Source organism: Camelus dromedarius, chromosome 11 (genome assembly GCF_036321535.1).
Source record: "Camelus dromedarius isolate mCamDro1 chromosome 11, mCamDro1.pat, whole genome shotgun sequence".
NCBI classification, from domain to species: Eukaryota; Metazoa; Chordata; class Mammalia; order Artiodactyla; family Camelidae; genus Camelus; species Camelus dromedarius.
Genome location: NC_087446.1, coordinates 62,691,076 through 62,711,024, shown reverse-complemented (window position 1 = coordinate 62,711,024; position 19,949 = coordinate 62,691,076). Strand labels below are relative to the sequence as shown.

The 19,949-nt window shown below is 51.3% G+C and overlaps 3 protein-coding genes across 4 annotated transcripts; 1 reads left to right on the top strand and 2 right to left on the bottom strand.

Annotated features, from left to right (window-relative positions):
* Nucleotides 1-2,306: 2,306 nt before the first annotated feature.
* LOC105100328 (25-hydroxyvitamin D-1 alpha hydroxylase, mitochondrial) lies at nt 2,307-7,935 on the bottom strand. The gene is made up of 9 exons (XM_010993320.3): nt 6,863-7,935; nt 6,063-6,253; nt 5,370-5,572; nt 5,090-5,290; nt 4,834-5,006; nt 4,455-4,627; nt 4,182-4,260; nt 3,692-3,889; nt 2,307-3,203 (listed from the first exon to the last, which is right to left on the bottom strand). Exons 1-9 carry the CDS (start codon nt 7,055-7,057, stop codon nt 3,090-3,092), a joined length of 1,527 nt encoding a protein of 508 aa, XP_010991622.3. The 5' UTR covers nt 7,058-7,935; the 3' UTR covers nt 2,307-3,089.
* Nucleotides 7,936-8,051: 116 nt separating this feature from the next.
* Nucleotides 8,052-11,859, bottom strand: METTL1 (methyltransferase 1, tRNA methylguanosine). The gene is made up of 6 exons (XM_010993319.3): nt 11,345-11,859; nt 10,447-10,610; nt 9,337-9,521; nt 9,131-9,244; nt 8,870-8,971; nt 8,052-8,710 (listed from the first exon to the last, which is right to left on the bottom strand). Exons 1-6 carry the CDS (start codon nt 11,455-11,457, stop codon nt 8,555-8,557), a joined length of 834 nt encoding a protein of 277 aa, XP_010991621.2. The 5' UTR covers nt 11,458-11,859; the 3' UTR covers nt 8,052-8,554.
* Nucleotides 11,860-11,932: 73 nt separating this feature from the next.
* On the top strand, nt 11,933-19,920 carry EEF1AKMT3 (EEF1A lysine methyltransferase 3). 2 transcript variants are annotated; one of them, XR_010382961.1, is made up of 4 exons: nt 11,933-12,243; nt 12,365-12,476; nt 17,997-18,634; nt 18,793-19,920. XR_010382961.1 is itself a non-coding variant. In XM_010993314.3 (3 exons), the coding sequence occupies exons 1-3, from the start codon at nt 12,067-12,069 to the stop codon at nt 18,386-18,388; spliced, it is 681 nt and encodes a 226-aa protein (XP_010991616.1). In that variant the 5' UTR covers nt 11,933-12,066; the 3' UTR covers nt 18,389-19,920. The 2 variants fall into 2 exon arrangements, 1 of the variants encoding a protein (XP_010991616.1); XM_010993314.3 differs by having other exon boundaries at nt 17,997-19,920.
* The last annotated feature ends 29 nt before the right edge of the window (nt 19,921-19,949 follow it).

Genomic DNA, 19,949 nt, shown 5'->3' with positions numbered 1-19,949 from the left:
GGGAAAGCTGGAGCTACCTTTCTTGCTCTGGGGATCTTGTGGATTCTCTTAATCCCTACTAGGTAACGTGTTCTGGAGTAGTGATATGAAGTGAATTTGGACTTATTTAGAATGAGACAGACAGAATCTCCCAGGGTTATGAGACTCCAACTCCAGTTTAAGCTACTCCTATGGCAGTTCAGGGTCACAGGTCTGATCCTGGTGTGACCAAGCTAGGGATATTAACTGGAAAATATTGTGCTTGGAGGCAACAGCATATAGGGCTGTTGTTTATAGAGAAAAGGTTTGAGAAGGACTGGTTAAAATGTCAGCCTAAAACCTGGTGCCTTTCTCCTGAGGCCTTGGGGCTATGTATTATATGAATGATGGCGTCTTTTACGTGAACTATTCATTAGTAATTAAAATGATTACTTCATAACATTGCTAAAATCAGACCCAGAGGCCTTTCCTATTATTGGTCCTTCTCTTAGGGAAGGGTCTGCTCTTCCTCCTCCCTGGGGATATTTTGAGGACAATGCTTCTTTATTAACGGTCACACATCCTTGCCCAGGAAATGGTCTTCCTCTGCCCCTCTCCAAAAGAGGGTCTCAGCCGCTGTCCATGGTGCTGGCACCCAGACTCGCCTGGGAATATAGGAACCAAATCTGTACTTGGGTTTGAGTTACCTTGAAGTGTTAAAGTGCATCAGTTTCAACCTCAAAGGGGATCAAAGTGGAGAGAGCATGAGGCTGAGCCCCCTACTTTTCCATGGAAAACTGGTTCCCCAGAGAGAGAACCTTCCCCATCCCCACATGGGGAGACAGAAGGGCCAGACTTCACTGATTTGCAATTCAAAGAATAGCTGATGGGGACCAGAAGGGAGAGAGCAAATCCAAGTGACTAGTAATACCTATCCTGGCAGATAGGATTTAGGTAGATATGACACAGGCAGGGTTTCCTGTGCCAAGCCTGGGCTGTCCCCCATGATGGCCCCACATGGAGGCTTAGACATACTCAAGGTCATAGGCACACTTGCACACAAACACATGATCTTCATTTCTACTCTGTGTCCTAGAACCAGGCCAAGTGAGACAGTACAGCCCCCCTCCCCTTCAGAGCCATTGGAGGTCTTGGTATGGAGGTTGTGACAGCCAAGGTCCTCTCTCCTTCCCCTTTTCCACCTTTAAGGGATTCTTGTCCAGGAAACGGGGTCACAGGAACTGCAGCCCTCCTCCAGTGAGCAGTCCTACTTGCCCAGTGAGGAATGCGGGTAAACAAAATTCTCACCACTGATTCCAGGGGAAAGGGTCTGAGAGGAAGCTGGGCTTTACTCTCTCTCAAAGCTCAAAACTGCTAAAAAATCAGGTCACTTAGGTTCAAGTTGAGTTTAGTGATAGGGGAGTGGGGTGGAGACTGAGAATCTAGCAGAGAAGGAGTTGAGAGGAGGGGCGATAAAAGCATGCAAACCTTGGTTCCTGCATAAATAGATACCCCAGAAGGCTAGTGGCTAATGGAGTTTCTGTGGCCAGGGAGCCATGTCTAGGGCAGGGGCTGAGGTGGTGGGAGGAGGAGGAAGTGTGAAGTGAAATCCCCGTCTCTACCCGCTAATTGGAATGGAGGGAAGCAGACGGAAGGGGGCAAGTCCTGACATGGGGAGGGTAATCTAGGCTACAAGGGAGCTGCGGGGAGTGTGCTGAGAGATTTATTCGTATGGAAGATGAGTTAATCTATATACATCACACGGGGAGAACTGAGCCCAGCCTCTGGGGGGCCAGAGAGTGCTGACTCAGGGAAACAGGCTCCCGCTGCCCACCTCTCTTCTGCCTTGGTGCTCCAGGGCTTCTGGCCACCCCCACACTTAGCTTTCATCCTGTCTGTCTGATTCCACCTCTCTGCCTGTATCCCTGCCTTCCTCTGAAGGAAATTAGTTGAAACAACTTTTCCAGAGAGGGCAGAGTGGCATCCTTCGGTCCTGGCAGTCCAGGTTCTAAAAGCACTCTCGTATTGAAGGCTCAGCCACCTCTGGCCAGCTCTGCAAAACCTAGCTCCCCCCCACCGTTTTTACAGCCTAGTCCTGGCAGTTACTTTTCACCACCACCCCCTTAGTCTCTTACAGGGAGCCAGACTTGGCTGTTCCCACTACAGACAGAAGTGTGTCTGGGTTTGTGATGCAAACCATTCTTCCATGAGTGTAGACCTCTCATCATTATGGAGGTCACTGTCAGGACCTGAGGAACCAAGGTGGAGGATTTGGATGAGGGTCTTGCCTCCAGGTCTTATAGGAAGTGAGAGTGAGAGTGGGAAAGAAGTAAGTCAGAAGTCAAGGATGGAACATTCAAACTATTTTTAATTTAAAAACCGAATATTTTAAAACTTCAATACATAAAAAGAAGGCTTGGGCAGGGACAGATCCAAAGATGTCTCTGCTTAGGACTCAAGTGGGGCAAGCCAACCTCATAGTGACCAGAGAGCCAAGGAGAGTTTTTAAGAAATCATAAAGCAGGCAGGGGTAGACTCACCTTCCTAGGGGCAAGATGGGAAGGGAGTGAGGAAGACAGAGCCTGGTAAGCTGCTTATCCCTTCTGCCACATGGTCCACATACAATCTGAGAACCTGTATGGTGTCACCCCGTCAGGGAGAGGTGCTGGCAGCGGATGTAAGACAGAATAAGTCTTCATCCTTCCTCTCAAAGAGCTCACATGCCAGAAGTGAGGATCAACCAGCTGCAGACCCTATGCAGTTACTTAGCTCATGCCGTGACCAGGGCTTAGCCAGCAGCAGTTGAACACTGAATTCCTGAAGGGGCAGTGGCTGAATTCTTCCTCAGGCCACCCAGCATTATTAGTTAAAATCTGAGCTGGCCCTTGGAGGAAACCCATGATATGACCAGAAGGGCTAAGCAGGCAAAGGGACCATGGTTTTCTCTGGGCCTGCTGGTTCAGGCCCAGTGCATGCTTGGGTCAGGCTGCTTCTTAGCACTTTGCTATGGTCATTCTAACCAGTTGGGTCAGACAGACAGGCCTCGGGGGTAATACACATCTTTTGGTCTTGTGCCTAATAAACCCCTATGATGAAAGAAACAGTGATAATGACAGCCTCCTTCCACAAGACTATCTGTCCACAAACTGTAGGTTGATGCTCCTCTCAGGTACCAGGACAGTCCGGGTCATGGGTTTGACTGGGGCAGCACCTGGCTCAGGCTGCACCTCAAAGTGGATCAAGATCTGGAAAGAAGTGGGGAGGGTATAGCTCAGTGGCAGAGTGCACGCCTAGCATGCACTCCACAGTACCTGGGTTCAATCCACAGTACGTCTATTGAAGATTAATAAATAAAAACTTGATTACCCCCCACAAATAAAAAAATAATAATTAAAAAAAATCTGGCTAAAAAGGGAGGAAGAAGGCTATCATTATGGAGGGGTCTACAATGCTGGGCCTGATTGATAACAGGCATTATCAGTGATAGGAAAGTCAATGTTGGAATGGCACCTGGGGCTAGTAGGCAAATCTTGGTTAGTGAGGGTAAGGGATTACTGTGGGGAGAAAGATAGTCCAAATACCCTCGCTCACCTTCCAGGCCTGTGATGGGACTGACGTATTTCAGAGGATTACGTCTCCCAAGTCTTGTATGTTTTCCTAGGCTTATCAGGAGAGGAGCTCATGCCTTCAGAGCTCTCCCTTGTGGGGAAGGTAGAAGATCTAGATCACTCACCTGGGCCAAAGCCATTTGTAGCTCAAGCTCTGCCAGGCGTCTCCCCATGCAGCTGCGCTTGCCAAAGCCAAAGGGGAGAGATGCAAATGGATGAGGGGCTGTCCCCTTCTCCAGCCAGCGAGCTGGACGGAAAGAATTTGGCTCTGGGAACTGGGCAGGGTCCCTTGAAGTGGCATAGTGACACAGAGTGACCAGCGTCTGGTGAGGAAGGAACACACACTTGTAAATTTAAGCCCAGGAATGCAGGGAGAGACATGGAAAACAGGGTATATGGACTGGGATGAAGGCAGGCTGGTTGGCAGGTTGGTTGTGATGGGGAAGTTTTGGGGGGCTATTTTTGTAATAATTTTCCCACTGCCCCATTGTATCCTAGAGAGGCATTCAGGTCAAGGAGAGGGTTTGAAGGGCTTATGGAGAGTGTTTGAGAATAGGACCTGTCCCAAGATAGTGAGGGATGGCTTAGCAAAAGGGGCTCATAGGCTCTACTCACATTTTTGGGGATAACATAGTCACCTACACAGATGTCTTTGTCTGGGACACGGGAATTTCCAGGTACCACAGGGTATAGTCTGGATTGCAGAGCATAAGAGGGAGACAACAAGGTGAGGCTGGGGCTGTAGCTTGCCTGTCATCTTCCAAACTCATTCTTGGCCAGGCATAAAGTACCATTTTCCTCTGCTGTCTCTCCCTGCTCCCATCCACTGTTTGCTTCCCCAGCCCTTCCCCAGCATTTTCTCTGGCTCCTCCTCTCCTGTCTCCTCACCTTAGCACTTCCTTGACCACAGCCTTCAGCAGGGGCAGCTGGGACAGAGCAGTGGCTGAGGGGTGGGTACTGGGGCCAGGGCCCAAGGCAGCTATAATCTCGGAGTGAAGTGCCGTCTGGACTTCCGGGTGCCGAGAGAGTTCATACAAAGCCCAGGAGAGCGTGTTGGACACCTGAGGAGACAGGTGAGGGCATCAGAGGTGCTGAGAGTGGGGATCAGCATAGGGGGCAGCATATGAGGCAGTGTGGAATCCAGGAGGTGCTAAGCCAAGCTGACCTAGAGAACCATAGAGGATCCCCTGCAGCAGGAAAATGGCCCCTGAGATTGGGGAGGTTAAGCTGTGGAAGTCGGGCTCACAACACGAAGGGAGAACCTCACCGTGTCCACTCCAGCCAGTAGCAGCTCCGTCACATTCCCCAGGATGGACGCGGCAGGCAACTCTTCCTGGAACAGGAAGTAGGTCAGGTGCGCCCCAGATCCCCTGTCTTCCTCAGGCTTTCCCTGCCTCTTCATGGCTACCTCGGCCTCTCGCCGCTCCACGTGGTGCTGGGCTGTGGGGACAAGGTACAGGGATGTCCCACTGACCCTTAACTGTTTTCTGTTTCCCCATCCCCACTTCATTTCTGTGCCTTACCAAATGCAAACATTTGGTCCCAGTCTCGGCAGAGGCGGCCCCAGGGTCCGGGCACGAAGCGATGTAGCCAATTGGGCATCGCCATGGTCAACAGCGTGGACACAAACACGGACCCCACCGCGCGGATGAACGTCTCTGTGTCTGGTGGCACCTCGGCCTCCAGGCAGCCCAGGCGGGAACCCAGGAGCACCGCCGCAATGCCTAGCCGGGAGGGGGCGCTGTCAGGGCACCAGGAGACCCCGGCTGGGTGCCTCCTACGCTTGCCCGTCTTGGGACTCACCTTCCAGTCCAAACTTGTAAAACTCTCCTGCTACGTCCCGAACCAGGGCAGGCGGCCCAGCGCCCAGTCCCCGCTGGCGCCGCAGTCGCCGCACAAGGTCACAGACCACGTTGTGCAGGGTCCCGGCATAGCGGGCGGCCGCTTGAGGCCGAAGGAGGAGCGGGGCCAGGAGGCTGCGGAGTCTCTGCCATTCTTCGCCTTCCCTGCGGGGGTGCGGAGAAGGGGCGCATCAGGGCAGATGGTGGAGTGTAGAGACGGCCCGACGGGGCTGGTTGCGTTGGAGAAGGAGCGTGTTAGGCTGGGGTGGCCAGGAGAGGGATTGCGTATGCTCCCCTGGGGTACAGAAACCTGCCCCTACTTGAGCCCGCCTTCCATCCCCCTTCCACGTTACTCATTTCCTGCTCCGGGTTCCTGGGTAACCTGAGTCACAGAATCTTACATTACATCTAGATTCTGGTACCTTAGCCCTTTCCGCGGGTTCCCAGGATTCTGGTTTTCAAAGATAAAGAGGTGAATGAGGGCGAGAGCCAGGATCTACCTGGGCGTGGGCAAAAGAGACGGGTGGGAACCCCAATTTTCCAGAAGCTTGAGGGAAACGAACGACCTCCCTCTACACCCTCAGCCAGATTGTCTCCGGACTGGCCACCAGAGAGGAACGCAGCAGGGCGTCGGGGCTCGTGCCGGAGGACTCACGCGGTGAGCAGTCCACAAGCCCGCTGGCGGCGGCGGCGGTGCTCCGCCCAGGGTGAGAAGCTGCAGCGCTCGGGCAGGGGTCCTTCCTGTCGTAGCAGCTGCTCCACGAGCGTAGGGGCCGCCACGTACACCGTGCGCACCGTCCCGAAGCTGGCCAACCACACTGGCCCGAAGCGCGCCGCGCCCTGCACCTGGGAGAATGGAAGCAGAGGACACTGGAGACCCGGGCCGGGGGCTCCCAGCTCGGTGCGTGCCAACGCCCTTAACGGGGGAAACTTCTGCTCCCAATCAGTGTATGGCCCTGATGCTGCAAACCCCTCCTTTTCTTTCCTCCACTTCCCATCCCTAGGAAGTTTGAGTGTGGTGGGCAAAACGTAGGCATTTTGCAGAAAGCCAACATCCAGGATCTCTCTTTGGTCACCTGGGCGGAGGCTGAGGGGGAGAAATCTCTAAAAGTTCCTCACGTGGACCGTCCGTCTCAGGACGACCCCCCCCCCATTAAATATATAGGAGCGCACTAGCTTTAAGCCAAATGCACCCAACCCTCTGGAAAGGTATTCCGCCTCCAGTGCACTTGTGCTGGACCTACCTGGCCTCCAAACTTCTACACAGCCAGAAGGCGCTTTTGAACGCACTCCTCCATTGGACAAACTCTGCGAGCCACTGCCCCCAGTCCCAACTTGTCTTTTCCATAATTCATGGGCATCCATTCCCACTGGCCCTCCCTCCTACGTTCTGCACTAGTGTTGTGAAAGCCAGTTTCCCCAGCATTCAGTCCCAGGAACTGCGTCCACCTCTACCTGCAGCTCGTGTAACCGTGACAGCCCCCCCTTGCAGAAAAGTTCGGCAAGGAAGCCGGGCTTGGAGGGGCCCGGGATGTCTGCCAAGTCTCGCGGCGCTGATTTGGAGACTTTGGAGCCCAGTGTGGCGTCCACACCAGCAGCACAGCGGATATGGTGGAACACTCTGGAAGCGAGCTTGAGGGTCTGGGCCATGGTCTCCCTCGGGAAACCGCGAAAGCACGCTTCTCCGGAGCATCTTGCCTGCTTGACTGAGCCCCTATTTTAACCCTTGGGCAAAGTAGTGGCGACGCCCCCTTTTCAAGCTGCCCAGCCAATCCCCTCTCCTTAGTGGTCCGTGCTGGGGATTAGCACCCAGGAACAGTAGGCGGAGCCAGAGCTGCCAATGCGGCTCCCTTGGGTGTCATGTTGCAACGACCCCCTTGGGAGGGGAGGCTTGCCTCGGTTTCCCCTTCTGGGCTGGTGCCCTAGTCCAGCAGCCTGAAGATCTCTTCCTGGGAAAGGCTATTTGGTGAGGCTTAGGTGACCAAGATACAGAGTGGGTCCGTGGCATTCCCACCACTTCCCCAGGAGCTCGGCCCCCTGGGGCCCATCCTCAGGAATTCCCCATCTGCCAGCTCCTCGGGGAGGGAGGCAGGGAAGGAAGCTATAGCTGTCCTCTGACTCCTGGCTCATCTGGCTGCACCTTTTCTGTGTGTGAGCAGAATTCTCCTGCACTACCACGTCTCCCCATCTGCACCTGACACTGGGCAGACAGCAGGCGGATTAATGGGTTACAATGGCTCTGGGAGCTTTCATCTTCTTTCCTTTTAGGTCCACAAGACCTGGCCATGAGAATTTGGAACTTGAGAAAGATGAAGGAACTTTTTGCAAATTAGAAAAGTTCAGAGATTAATCTGGGCTCCTGGACAAAGCAAGGGATAAGTGAGTGCTCTGAATCTCCAGCTGACTCAGTCCCCTTTTGGGGGCTTTCTAGCCAGCAGCCCCTTTCTACTGTTAGCCTCAGAATCCTCCCCAGTTCAGCTCTGTGATCCTCACCCCCGACCCCGACCCCCACCCCCAGGTTAGGCTCTGTGCCAGCCAGTCAGCTCTGGAGTTCTGGAATCAAAGGTCAACATGAAAAAGGAGAGGGTCTCCACCACCACACCCCCCCAGGGACTCTCCAGAGACAACTACAATAAAGACACTACAGATTCCCCAGGTCACATCTTAGCCAGGGAGAGGACAGGAGTGACGCACATTCTGGCCTTTCCTGCAAAACAGCAGCATGGGCATGTGCACACGTAGACATGTTACCCCAGAACTGCAAAGTAAACACAAGTGGGCAGGTGACTCAAGTCTAGCAGGCAGTTTAGATGGACAGTGAACTGCATTCCTCACTCCAGCTGAGGAGAGATCCCAGAAGAAGGGAGTGCTAAGGGGAGTAAAACCCCATGCTCTTCCAAAGATCCCTTCTGGTCCAAGGTCTTTTGACTTTTCCAGTCAGCTTCTTTTGCTTTCTGCTGGCACTGAAAGGGCAAGAAGGTGAGAGGACTCAGGGACAGTCGTTCTGCCCTGGGCAGTTCCTCAATTTCTGAGAGGTTTGTTGCCTCCCAGCCCTAGCAGGTTCAGCTGGGAAGGTCCTGGGACCTGATCTTCTTTCCAGTCTTTGGAAGATGGGGTCCAGCTAAGGCAAGGTCAGCAGAGGCAAAGTCAGTGACCAGGAGGGGTGGGACTGGGGGTCACTGCCTGCAGGGTGGGATCCTGTATTCTTCGGAAGATGGCTGGGAAATTTTTTCCTCCATTGCGTAGAACTTTCTTTCCCTCCTCGGTTGAGGTGCCAAGATGTCCCACAATGGGGTCTTCACTCTGGGAGAAGGAAGAGTCCAATAAGTCCTTGCCCACCTTTCAGACTGTCCCTGGCCCCATCCCATCCTCCGGGCACTAAGCTGGACTCCAAGAATACAGAACCACTCTGGAAAGGGTCTTTCCAGAAATCTTTTAACCTCCCTTAGGCCCCCTACTTACCAGTTCCTCCAGAGGCACACGCTCAAACAGGGGGTGCCCTTCAAAATGGGTGCACATCCAGTCATGTAGCTCCAGCACATCAGTTATGGTGTATACCAGCCCCTGCAGAGGCAAAGTCACCCTAGATAGGGGGCTGCATGCAACTGAGCAGTGGGATGATGGGATTGGTGATGTGAGTCCTAAATGCACCCCCACTGAATTCTCAGTGGAAGGTTCCTGAATAGGCCACTCACTCCCTTCTCCTTCCCACTCCCAGCTCACCCCAACTCTCAGCACGTAGGCATATTCTGCCAGCAGTGTGGGACTGATGATTCGCCACTTGTGCTTGGTCCGCTTGAAATGTGGGTCAGGGAAGAGGAAGAACATCTTTGTCAGCTGTGAGACAGACGTGAACCAACAGGGCTGTAAGAGCCTGGCCTCCATGCCTCACCTGCCTGCCAGCCTAACCCACCAGAGCCCCTCCCCACCTGGCCCTTGTGGAAGAAGTTAGGAAGGTGTTTCATGGCATTGCTGCGGAGACAGGCGATGTTCTGGAAGCCACCTCCAGGAGCTGATCGTAGGGCCCGAATCCGGTCTTGTACATAGTCTGAGACCTTCACTCGGATCTCCAGACCCAGAATCAGGGTGTCTGGGAACAGCGGTGACAGTTCCACTGGACACAGAAACAGGAATGGAATCATCAACCTCATACTTGCAGGAAGTGCAAAGGCATCAACACAGTAAAGGAAACCTCAACCTGCAATGACCAAAATCAGGACTGGCAAGTGTGGCCAGAGAGACAGATACCTGTATGGATGGCTCTGTGCTGGAGAAGCAGGCTAGGGGAGACCTGAAAATTGTCACTAGGGCTGAAAGTGGGAGGGCCTGGGACTACGTGTATATTTGCAAGGGCTTTAAAGTTTTCAGTATTTTCACACATTGTCTCATCTAATCCTCCTAACACTCTGTGGTAAATTGCAAAGATGAGAAAACTGAGGATCCGAAATGCCCAAAGTCACAGAGCTAAGAAGAGGCAGACACGGAACTTGAACCAAGGCTTCCCGCCACCAAGTACCGTGCTCTTCCTCTCTGTCATGCTGTTATTTCTATGGAAGATCCAAAAACAGAGAAGTGGGTCCAGCATGCATGCATGGCTGGGAAAATACAGACAATACAAAGGAAATTCAAAAATATGAGTGTGGAGAAGGAATGAGTTCTGGTGAGGAAGGAGAGGGGGTGGAATCCCTGAGAAAGACAGTTCAGGATCAGTGGCCACAGGGACTAACCTCTGAAGCTGTGCTGACCGGCTCACTGACCCGGCACCTGGCAGGTGAAATGGCTCACGTAGGGACTGGGGCAAGGGGTGGGCCAGACTAGACATTCCAGTTTTAAGAGGCTTTGAGGCAGCCCCCTCCCTTCTCCAGGGCAAAGGCCAGAGACCCAGAGTAGAGGGAAGGTGGAGATTCTCCACACTGATGTCACAGCACCAGCGTCTGGTCTGAAGGGGAAAGGCCAACTACGGCCCCCAACAAATCTGCTGAGGTGGCAGAACCTAGGTGTTGCCTCTCCTTTCCCCAGAGAAAGGGCCAGAGTGTTACCTAACAGGCCACCATAGCCACAGCCTATGTCTGCAAACTCCACTTGGGCCTGAGCTCTCTTTTCTTTCTTATCTTTTGGATCATCATGGCTCTGATTTTGAGTCAGTGGAGTGAAGAACTCTGGGTATAGCTCAGACCAGTCCATGTCCTCTGGCTTCACAGGGCTATTGGAGAGAAGACAAGAGAAACATGAGAAGGTTGGTCAAACAATTGCAGAAGTGGTACTACATGTGTGTGGGTGGATGGGTGAGGGTGGGAGGTCTGTGAGAGGAGAGTTTCTCAAAAATCCTGTAAGAGTGGGCCTTGTGACCTCTAGGAAGCACAATGGAAACCACCCTTAGCCCCCAGTGTGAATCATAGGCCCATCATGAGGCCCATGATTGCTGTTCTGCTCAGCTCCATTTCCAGGGGTTGATGTGACTCTGGCTGGGCAGCTCTCCTTTCTGGGGCACAAGTTCCCCTTGTCCCAGAGACTGGCTGCCAAAGCACTGGGAACTTTGTTCAAGCGCTCTGTGGGAAGAGGATGGAGTACGGTGTGGGCAGGATTGTGTATGTTCGTCTTCTTGTTAAATCCCACAAATGAGTCGAAAGATGGAAAAGACATTCTGCCTCCATCACTCTAGTGTCAGTAACAATTTCTTTCTCTTCCCAGACTTGCACCGCTACCCAGATTTGATCCAGAACGCCACGCCCCCTCCCAACCCGCCAACTCCGCCCTCTGCCAAATTTCCCCGACCCACCCACAAAACTGACGTCACCCAGCTGGTCCTTCCGAGTCTACCCTAAATCCGCCAACCGTCCCAAGCGCAATCGCTCTTCTGGGCTGCTCGGGACAGTTGCGGGAATTCTGCCCTCCTTTCCCTCCCCCTGCTCCTGCCCCGCCGCCTGGCTCACTCACTAGCGCAGCGTATGGTCCGCCATGGGGTTGGAGTGAGCCCGCTGCCGATAGTAGCGCTTCTGGGGCTGCGGGGCCTCGGCTCCAGCCGCGTCCCCAGTCTCAGCTCCCGCCATGATCCCCAGCCCGGGTTCCTCTACCGAACCCACGTGGAGACCGAGGGTCGGGGCGCACGATAGTGACGCAGTCAGGAACGTTGTGAACAGAGCCCGCCCCTTAAAGCCCCAGGAGTGAACTGGGCTGCGCTGGGAGGACCACCGGGGGCCAGCGCGGGAGTGCGCCTCCGTGCGGCTCCGCTTTAACTGGGCTGGCAAGGCCAGACCCTCAGCCAGCCTCTTTCCTTAGCCTGCTTCTGCTTGGTCTGGATTACCACTACGGTTGCAGGCCCCTGTGCACCCCGCAGGTGCTAGGGGCCCAGGGACCCCGCTTTCTACCGTGAATTAATCCTCGCCCCACTCCCCTCTCCTGGTCTCGGAGCGATCGTCTCGGTCTGACCCCCGTGGTCCAGCGTGAGTCCCGTCGGGTGTGCTCTGGGGACGTGAGAGGGAGAGGCAGTTCCCCTTTCCACCTCCAGGAAGTCAAACTGGAGGAAGGAGGGCAAACTCGGAGAGGCGGGGCTCGGTGCCACGGGGCAGTAGAGACGGCCCGCGGTCCCCCAGCCCCCCACCCCGCAGCGATCCGGGATCCGAGCGCTGGCCCTGGCGTTCGGGCACTTTCTCGGCCAGATGGCAGACCCCCGCCCAGATCCTGAATCAGAGCTCCAGTCTGTGTTCCCGCGGGAGGTCGGGCTCTTTGCCGACTCTTACTCGGAGAAGAGCCGGTTCTGCTTCTGTGGGCACGAGCTGAGTATCACGGAGAACTTCGGGTCCTGCCTCGGGGTGGCAGGGCGCGTGTGGGACGCGGTGAGGAGTGGGAGACTCTGGGCTAGGGTCCACGGGAGGTCCAGACCCCGGACTCCTGCTCTCCCATATGGAGCCATCCCTGCTACAGTCTGTCTTCTGTCTCTTTTTTCTTTTCCCATAGGCTCTGAGCTTGTGCAACTATTTCGAGAGACAAAATGTGGATTTCCGAGGCAAGAAAGTGATCGAACTGGGCGCGGGCACGGGCATCGCGGGTATCTTGGCAGCGCTGCAGGGTGCGTGAGCTTTGTAGTGGGAGGGGGAGGGAGAACGGGGATGTGGAGAAGTTGTCACTTCCAGGATTCTTGGGAGAGGAGAGTGGTTTGGGATCAGACCAGTCCCTTCTTTTTAACCAACTTTTTGTTTTGGCCCCTGTTTGCTCCTGTGTGCCAGACAGCGCTCACTGGCTGTCAGAGCACCCAAGGTGGTTGATCTGGGAGCAGGAAATACAAACTGAGCAGACCTTAGTAGAAGGAGCTTTTCCCTACCTTTTTGCTCTTTGTGATTTCATGCAAAATGCTGTCACTTAAAATCTCCTTTGCTTTGGATATGATTGTCTGTCAAGATGCATGTGGGGGTGCAATCTGCAGGTATTAAACCTCATGAGTACTTTATAACTTCATTGTGAATATATTTTTTATTCTTTAGGTTTTGATTGCTTGGGAGGAACAAGCTTATGCATTTCTGGGGGTTACAGTGTGTTTTGTAGGAAGTGGGGTAGGAGTTAGGCAATGCAGACTTGGGAAAGGAAAAGGGAAGGAAAATTTTGATTCACTTTTGTCAAGAACCAAAAACTACAAAGTAAGCAGTTCCTTAGTTCATAATCTAATGGGAAGATAGAGGGGAAGGTATAGCTCAAGTGGTAGAGTGCATGCTTAGCTATGGCTAGGGCCCTGGGTTCAATCCCAAATAGCTCCATCAAAAATAAATGAATAAGTAAGTAAACCTAATACCACCCACCCCCCAATTTTTTTTTTAATCTAATGGTAATACAAAACTTCATCTGGACAGCATTCCTCTAAAAACACTTACGATGCCATTGCCCTAGGAATGCAAATTAACACATCCTTGTTTGTAGGGACACAGCGCAAACACATTCAGGGAAGTCTTCCCAGAGGCAGGCGTGCATTCTTCTGTTCATTCGATCAACACGTATTTGGAGTCCCATATGTGCCAAGAATAATTCTAGGTATTGGGATACAACAATGAGTAAGACAGATTTCCTCTCCCCCAGGAGCTTATGGTCTAGTGGCGAAGACTGGGGGGGGGGGGATGTTACAGTATGAGAACTATGGTGAGGTATGTGCAGAGCCAGTGGACATACTCTGGCCATGTCTGCCCTGACTCCCTGGGACTCCATCAAGGAGAAGCTCTGTCAGATGACAAGCGTGAACACACCAGGCTTAGAAAGAAGTGAGGGAGTGTCAACATCAGTTTTCTGTAAAGGATGGGTGGATGACAAATGGGCAGCTATGCTAAAATGGGAGAAAGGGCATGTAATACGGACAGAAACACCTTTCACTTGCTCCCAGACTGGCTTTTCCTTCTTTTGCTCCCTATTCTGCTGCCAAGTGAGAAATCTGGGTGTCATTCTCGTCCATTGCCCTCTCCCCTCACATCCTGGCAATCAGCGGGTCCTGTGAGTCATGTGTCCTTAATGCTTCCTCAGTTGTCTGTTCCTCTTCCCTCCATCAGTTCAGGCCACTGCCATCTTTTCCCTGGGTTTTCACAAGTGTCTTCGCACTCCCTGTGGGGAAGTTTGACATGCTCAAACTAGATCTGTGATCTTCCTCCACCAAACCTCCTTTTCCCTTAGGTTTCCCCATTTCTGTGAAATAAACCAGCATTCCCCCAGTGAGAAATCTGGACCCACCTTTGACACATCCCTTTTTCTCACCCCCATCTCCATTACCCAATGCTACTGATTTATCTCCTAAGAATCTTTCGAATCTCCTGTTTTTCCAGCCACACTGATGGCTCCCCAGTCCTTGTCACCATCACTTGCCTGGACAGCTACAACAGTCAAACTGGTCTCCCTGCTTCCTCTCCTTGCCCCTGCCTAGGCCTCTGCCCACTCCACCCGGCAGTCAGAGGGATCTTTTCAATCCCCCTGCTCCATCTTTCAGTGGCTTCCTGTTGCCTTCAGGATAGAACTCTCTCCAAGGCCCCCTCCAGCTCCTTCTGTGCTTCTCCCTCTCTTGTACTCCTGTGCTCCCTAGTGCCCTCCTGTCAGGTCCTCAAGCCCATGTGGACGTCCCCTTCCTTGCTGCCTTCACATGGGCTGCACTCCATGTCTGAAATCCTTGTACCACCTGCTTAATGCCTAAGCCTTCTTCAGGTCTCAGCTCAAACATCGCTTGCACGGAAAGGCCTCCTTGACACTCCCAACCCCAGGTTGTCTTAGGCCCTCCTAGTATATACACTGCTGACTGCTGTCCATTTTAAATTTGTTGTCACTAACCTCAGATGCATCCTTAAGTGCTGCCCAGCTGGCTTATTACACTTCCCTCATCTGTACAATCTTCTGCTCTCCTGGACATCTTGTTTCTTACCTTTTTGCCCTTCAAAATTCTAAATGTCTCCTCAGCTGATGACTTTGTTTCCTGTCTCTTCTGATCACTTCTGTCTTCTCACAGAAAAACATCCACAGTTTCCGATCACAACGTCTACACACCCACCTGTGTCTGTCTGTCTGTGCTGCCTTCTCTCCTGATACCACGAATGAACGCGCTGTGCTCCTAGTTAAGGTCAAGCCCTGCACTTATCAGAAGACTCCAAACCTTCTCATCTACTGAAAGACACTGTTCCAGCAAACACCGCGCTCCCCCGTCTCTCCTGCATTATCAGTTTTCCCTTCTGTCTGGATCATTCTGTGTGCACGTATATTATGCACATAAATATGCTGTAATTTCTCCTATCTTGGAAAAAAATCCTTGATCCTACATATCCCTCCAGTTACCACTCCATTTCTCTGCTCCACTTTACAACAAAACTCAGAAGAGTAAATACGGTCATTTCTGTCTTCCTATTCTTTCCTCAGTCGATTCCAGACTCCGCTCCAGTCAAGGTTGTGAGCTTCGTTTCTGACTCCATGCTGTTGCTAAGTACAGGAGTCAGTTATGAGCCCACCTTTCTTGACTTCGTACCATTCGTCACTCTCTCCTCCTTGAAACGCTTCCTTTGGCTTCGAGGGCAACACACCTCTGGGTTTCACTCACCTCGTGACAGTTCTCCCTTCTCCTTTGTTGGTTCCTTGCTTCACAACTGAAAGTCTGAGTGCACCAGGGCTCAGGAGCAGTCCTTTGATCCCTCCCCTCTGTCCACTTGCACTCCCAAGCAATCCTATCACCTCGTGGCTTTAAATGGCCCTTTCCATGCTGATGACTCTATGACTCTCCAGACTTGTTTATATAATCTGCCACCTACTTGCTATCCTCCTGGGGTTTTCTGATGGACATCTCAAACTCAGTGTGTCCAGAAACGAACTCATGAACTTCCTGTCCAAATCTGCTCCTCCTGCAGCCTTTTTCATCTCAGTGAATGACAGTTTGGTCTTCTAGTTGGGCAGGCCAAATATCTTGGATCCATCCTCAACTTCTCTCGCTCTCTCTATCTCCTATTTCATATCTAAGCTGCCAGCATGTCCTAGTGTTTCTACTTTCAAAATAGATTCAGGATCTGACTACATCTTAGACAGTGCTGCTGCCCTGGTTCAAACCACCATCTTCGCTCACCTGGGCCATTGTAGCCACCTCCTAACTGACCTTGCCCCTCTGCAGTATTTTCCCATCACAGGAGCCAGAGTGATCTCTTTAAAGCCATTTTTCTTAAATTCCCAAAGCCATAGGGTTTATGCCATTCTTCCACTTAAAATTCTCCAATAGTGTCCCAGATTTCTCAGAGTCCCTTGACAAGGCCCTGGCTAGGATCTGGCTCCGACTGTCGTCACCCTCACTTACTCTGCTCTGGCCGCTGGCCTTACCGCAAGTCCTCAGACCTGTCAGGCACTGCCTCAAGGTCTTCACAGTTGCTAGTCCCTTATTTGGTACATTTTCACCTGAGAGAGCCACTTAGTTTGCTCCGTCACTTCCTTCAGGTGTTTGCCCAGGCGTAATCTGCTCTCTGAAGCTTTCCTTAACCACCCCATTTACAATGGCATTCCCGGCCCTGTCCCTCAGGCGATTCTCACTCTCCTTCCCTGCTTAATGCTTCAGCGCAGCACCTACTGCCGCCTGACTTGCTGTTGTCTGTTTCTTGCCACTAGACTGTAAGCCCCAGGAGTGGAGGGAGTCTTGTCTCATTGGCTCATTGCTGTATTCTCAGCACCTGGCATCCAGGCACATAATGAATATTAATAAATGAATGAATTCTTAGTATTTTCCATTTCTGTAATAATCATCATGATTATGATTAAATAGTTTTGTAGTATCTAGTATATCTCTACCTCTATGACAAAACTCAGTGAATACTATGGTACTGTCATTAAGAAAGACGTATAGACCCATGGAACAGACTAGAGAGCCTAGAAATAAATTCACACGTAACTGGTCTTCAACAAAGATGCCAAGAACACACAGTGAGAAAAGATAGTCTCTCCAACAAATGATGTTGGGCTAACTAGATCCACATGCAAACAAATGAAATTGGACCCTTATACCATACACACAATCAACTCAAAGTGGATCAAAGACTTATACGTGAGACCTAAAACTCCCAGAAAAAAAGAGGGAAAGCTTTTTGACATTGGTCTTGGCAATTATTTCTTAGATATGACACGAAGAGCACAGGCGACAAAAGCAAAAATAGACAAGTGGGACTACGTCAAATTAAAAAGTATATACAAAGCAAAGAAAATCATCAACAAAAAGAAAAGGCAACCTACAAAATGTTTCTCCCATTTTTGCAAACCCTGTATCTGATCAGGGGTTAATATCATGACTATATTTTTATATTGATTTAATGTTAATGATACTATTTGTGATATATTAAGTTAAGTAAATAATTAAAATCTGTTTCACCTGTTTAAAAAAAAAACTCAAGGAAAGCTAAAGTTCTGTTTTGCTCACCACTGTATCCCCAGAACTTGGTTGATGCTCAGTACATATGTTTATTGCATGAATGAAGCTTTCTGAGGTCCTCATCTAACCACTTTCACTCTCCGCTTCTACCTGCAAAACCTATTGTCCCCCTCAGGGACAAGCCTGAGTCTCCTTAGCATGTCATAGTCATTTTCCTCTTTACTTTCTTGTCTTGACACTTCTCTCTTCCCTTCCACATCCTCTGAGATCCAGCCTTCCTTCAATATGCCGGGCTCTGTCACCACCGGGACTTTGTACTCTCTGTTCTCTGCCTGGAAAGCTCCACCTGACTAACTCCTCCTTGTCCTTTACAGCTTGCTGAGGTCATGTCTTCTGGGAAGCTTTCCAGACCCATGAAGGCTGGCTAGTGTCAGTAGGGGGTGGGTGCACAGCCCACTCCAGCTTAGTCCTGCCCAGGCTTCTGCTGACATCTGATTGTTGTGTGTTGGGCAGAGAGGTTGAAGATTAGCTCAGAGAGAATGTTGATGTTGTAGAATGTAGAGTAATGAGATGGCAGTGGATGAGGTTGAGGTTAGGGCAACTAAAATCTAAAGTGCGGACTTTGGGCTGTCAAAACATTATCCCGTAGGTCCCGAGTTCTCTGGACCTTCTGGGAAGGAGCCGAAAACCCTTGGTTTGTCCCTCTGACTTGCATTTCTCCTCCTTCCTCTCTCTCAGGGGGGGATGTTACCATCACTGACCTGCCCCAGGCCCTAGAACAGATCCAGGGCAACGTCCAGGCCAATGTGCCAGCTGGAGGCCGGGCCCAGGTCCGCGCCTTGTCCTGGGGGATTGACCAGCATATGTTCCCTGGAGACTATGACCTGGTGCTGGGGGCTGATATCGTGTATCTGGAGTCCACCTTCCCGCTGCTGCTGGGGACCCTCCAACACCTGTGCGGGCCCCACGGTACCATCTATCTGGCTTCCAAGATGAGAGAGGAACACGGGACAGAGAGCTTCTTTCAGCACCTCCTGCCCCAGCATTTCCAACTGGAGCTGGTCCAGCGGGATGAGGATGAGAATGTCAACATCTATAGGGCCAGGCACAGGGAACCAAGGCCTGCCTGACGTCACCCTTCCATTCCTCTGAACCCCTTCTTCTAATGAAGGAACTGCCGTATCTCCAAAGCCATAAACATAAGGATCAAAAAGGATGGATTTCCCTTGCCTCAGTCTTTTCTCCTGCCCTCTTTGTTTCTCAAGATACTCTTAGGCAGGTGCAGAGAGGAGCTGCTTGCTAGGAATACGAGAGCCCTAGCTGTACTGGCTTAGAGTGCAGAGGAAGTTCCCAGTTCCTGTTCTCAGCGGAGGAAGGTGAGATGATAGCCAAGACTTTAAGGGGGGAAGGTAAATGGGATGTGAGAGCAGTGGCTGCAGAAAGATGGTCACAGTCCCTTCTAGTTCTGCTATTGTCTTTTTATACAGAATGGATTTTTTCCCCCCAGATTGTACTGGACTTTTTTTTTTTAAAGGGAAAGAAATGAGCATTAAAGATCCCTTCTGCATCCGAAGAACTCAGGCTTTTGCTGGGTGGCTGAAGCAAGAAACCTCAAGCCGCCAACCTCTTGCTCCTAGAGGTAGACTCTGGTGGGACCATGCTCTAACTGGGTCAAGTCCTCCCAGCCCTGAAGTTGGGGATAGACAGCAGAGCTGTCCTTTGAACAGTAGCTCCATCATCTTTTTTTGGAGTTGGAGCCCTGATCACTAAGTACCAGGTTCTCCTCTTTGATTTTTCTTTAAGTTTCCAAGCTCCACCAGTCCTTCCTTCCTAATGTGTTTTGCCTTCACCTCTTTTCTCCTCCCACTGTGGGACCTCTGGATAGGGCTCTCTTTACCTGCTCCTGAGCCACACATCACCTCCTCTGGCCTCCTGGCCTCCATTCACTACCCTTCAAACCATTTTATAAATTCTTGTGATCTTCCAAAATCAGCTCTGATTAGTTTCTGCTGCTGCCAAGAGAAGCAAGAATAAGCTCTCCTGCTTAGTACTCAGTCTATCCCATGTGATCCCAAATTACCCTTCGACTTCATTTCCTACTGGTTTCCTACATGTATTGCAACCTCTGGCCAAATTACAAAAGGTCTACTCTTTGTTCCCTAAATCCAGACCAAAATTCCCTGACTTCTTCCTTCATTCTTTTTGGTGATTCCCTGCCTGGAAGTGCAATTTCTACCTGTCAAAATCTTTATTACTCTTAGCCTCTTTCCTGAAAAAAAGCTTTTCCTGAGCCTCCTGTTTGAATATGATTTCTTTCTCCCTTGAGATCCTTTAACTGTTCATCTTGTGGGACTTGCCTTGTGTGATCATGTGCCTGCTCCCTATTTTCTCACCATTAGATGACCTTGGAGGATAGGGCTACGGTTTACTTCTCTCTCATTCTCTGAAGCCTAGCACAGTTCCTGGCACACAATTGGTGTTCAACAAATATTTCTGTTCATTCAACAAATATTTGCTTGGTTTGTTGGAGGGACTCCCCCAGCCTTTCTAGGTGAGCTTGGCCAAACTTCTGAACCCACCCTCCTACCTCACAAGTTTTTCGTGAGTCATAAATGGATAATGAATACGAAAGCGCATTAGAAATAAACATAAAGTGTTACCACGTGTTTTGTATGCTTATTTGATGACAAC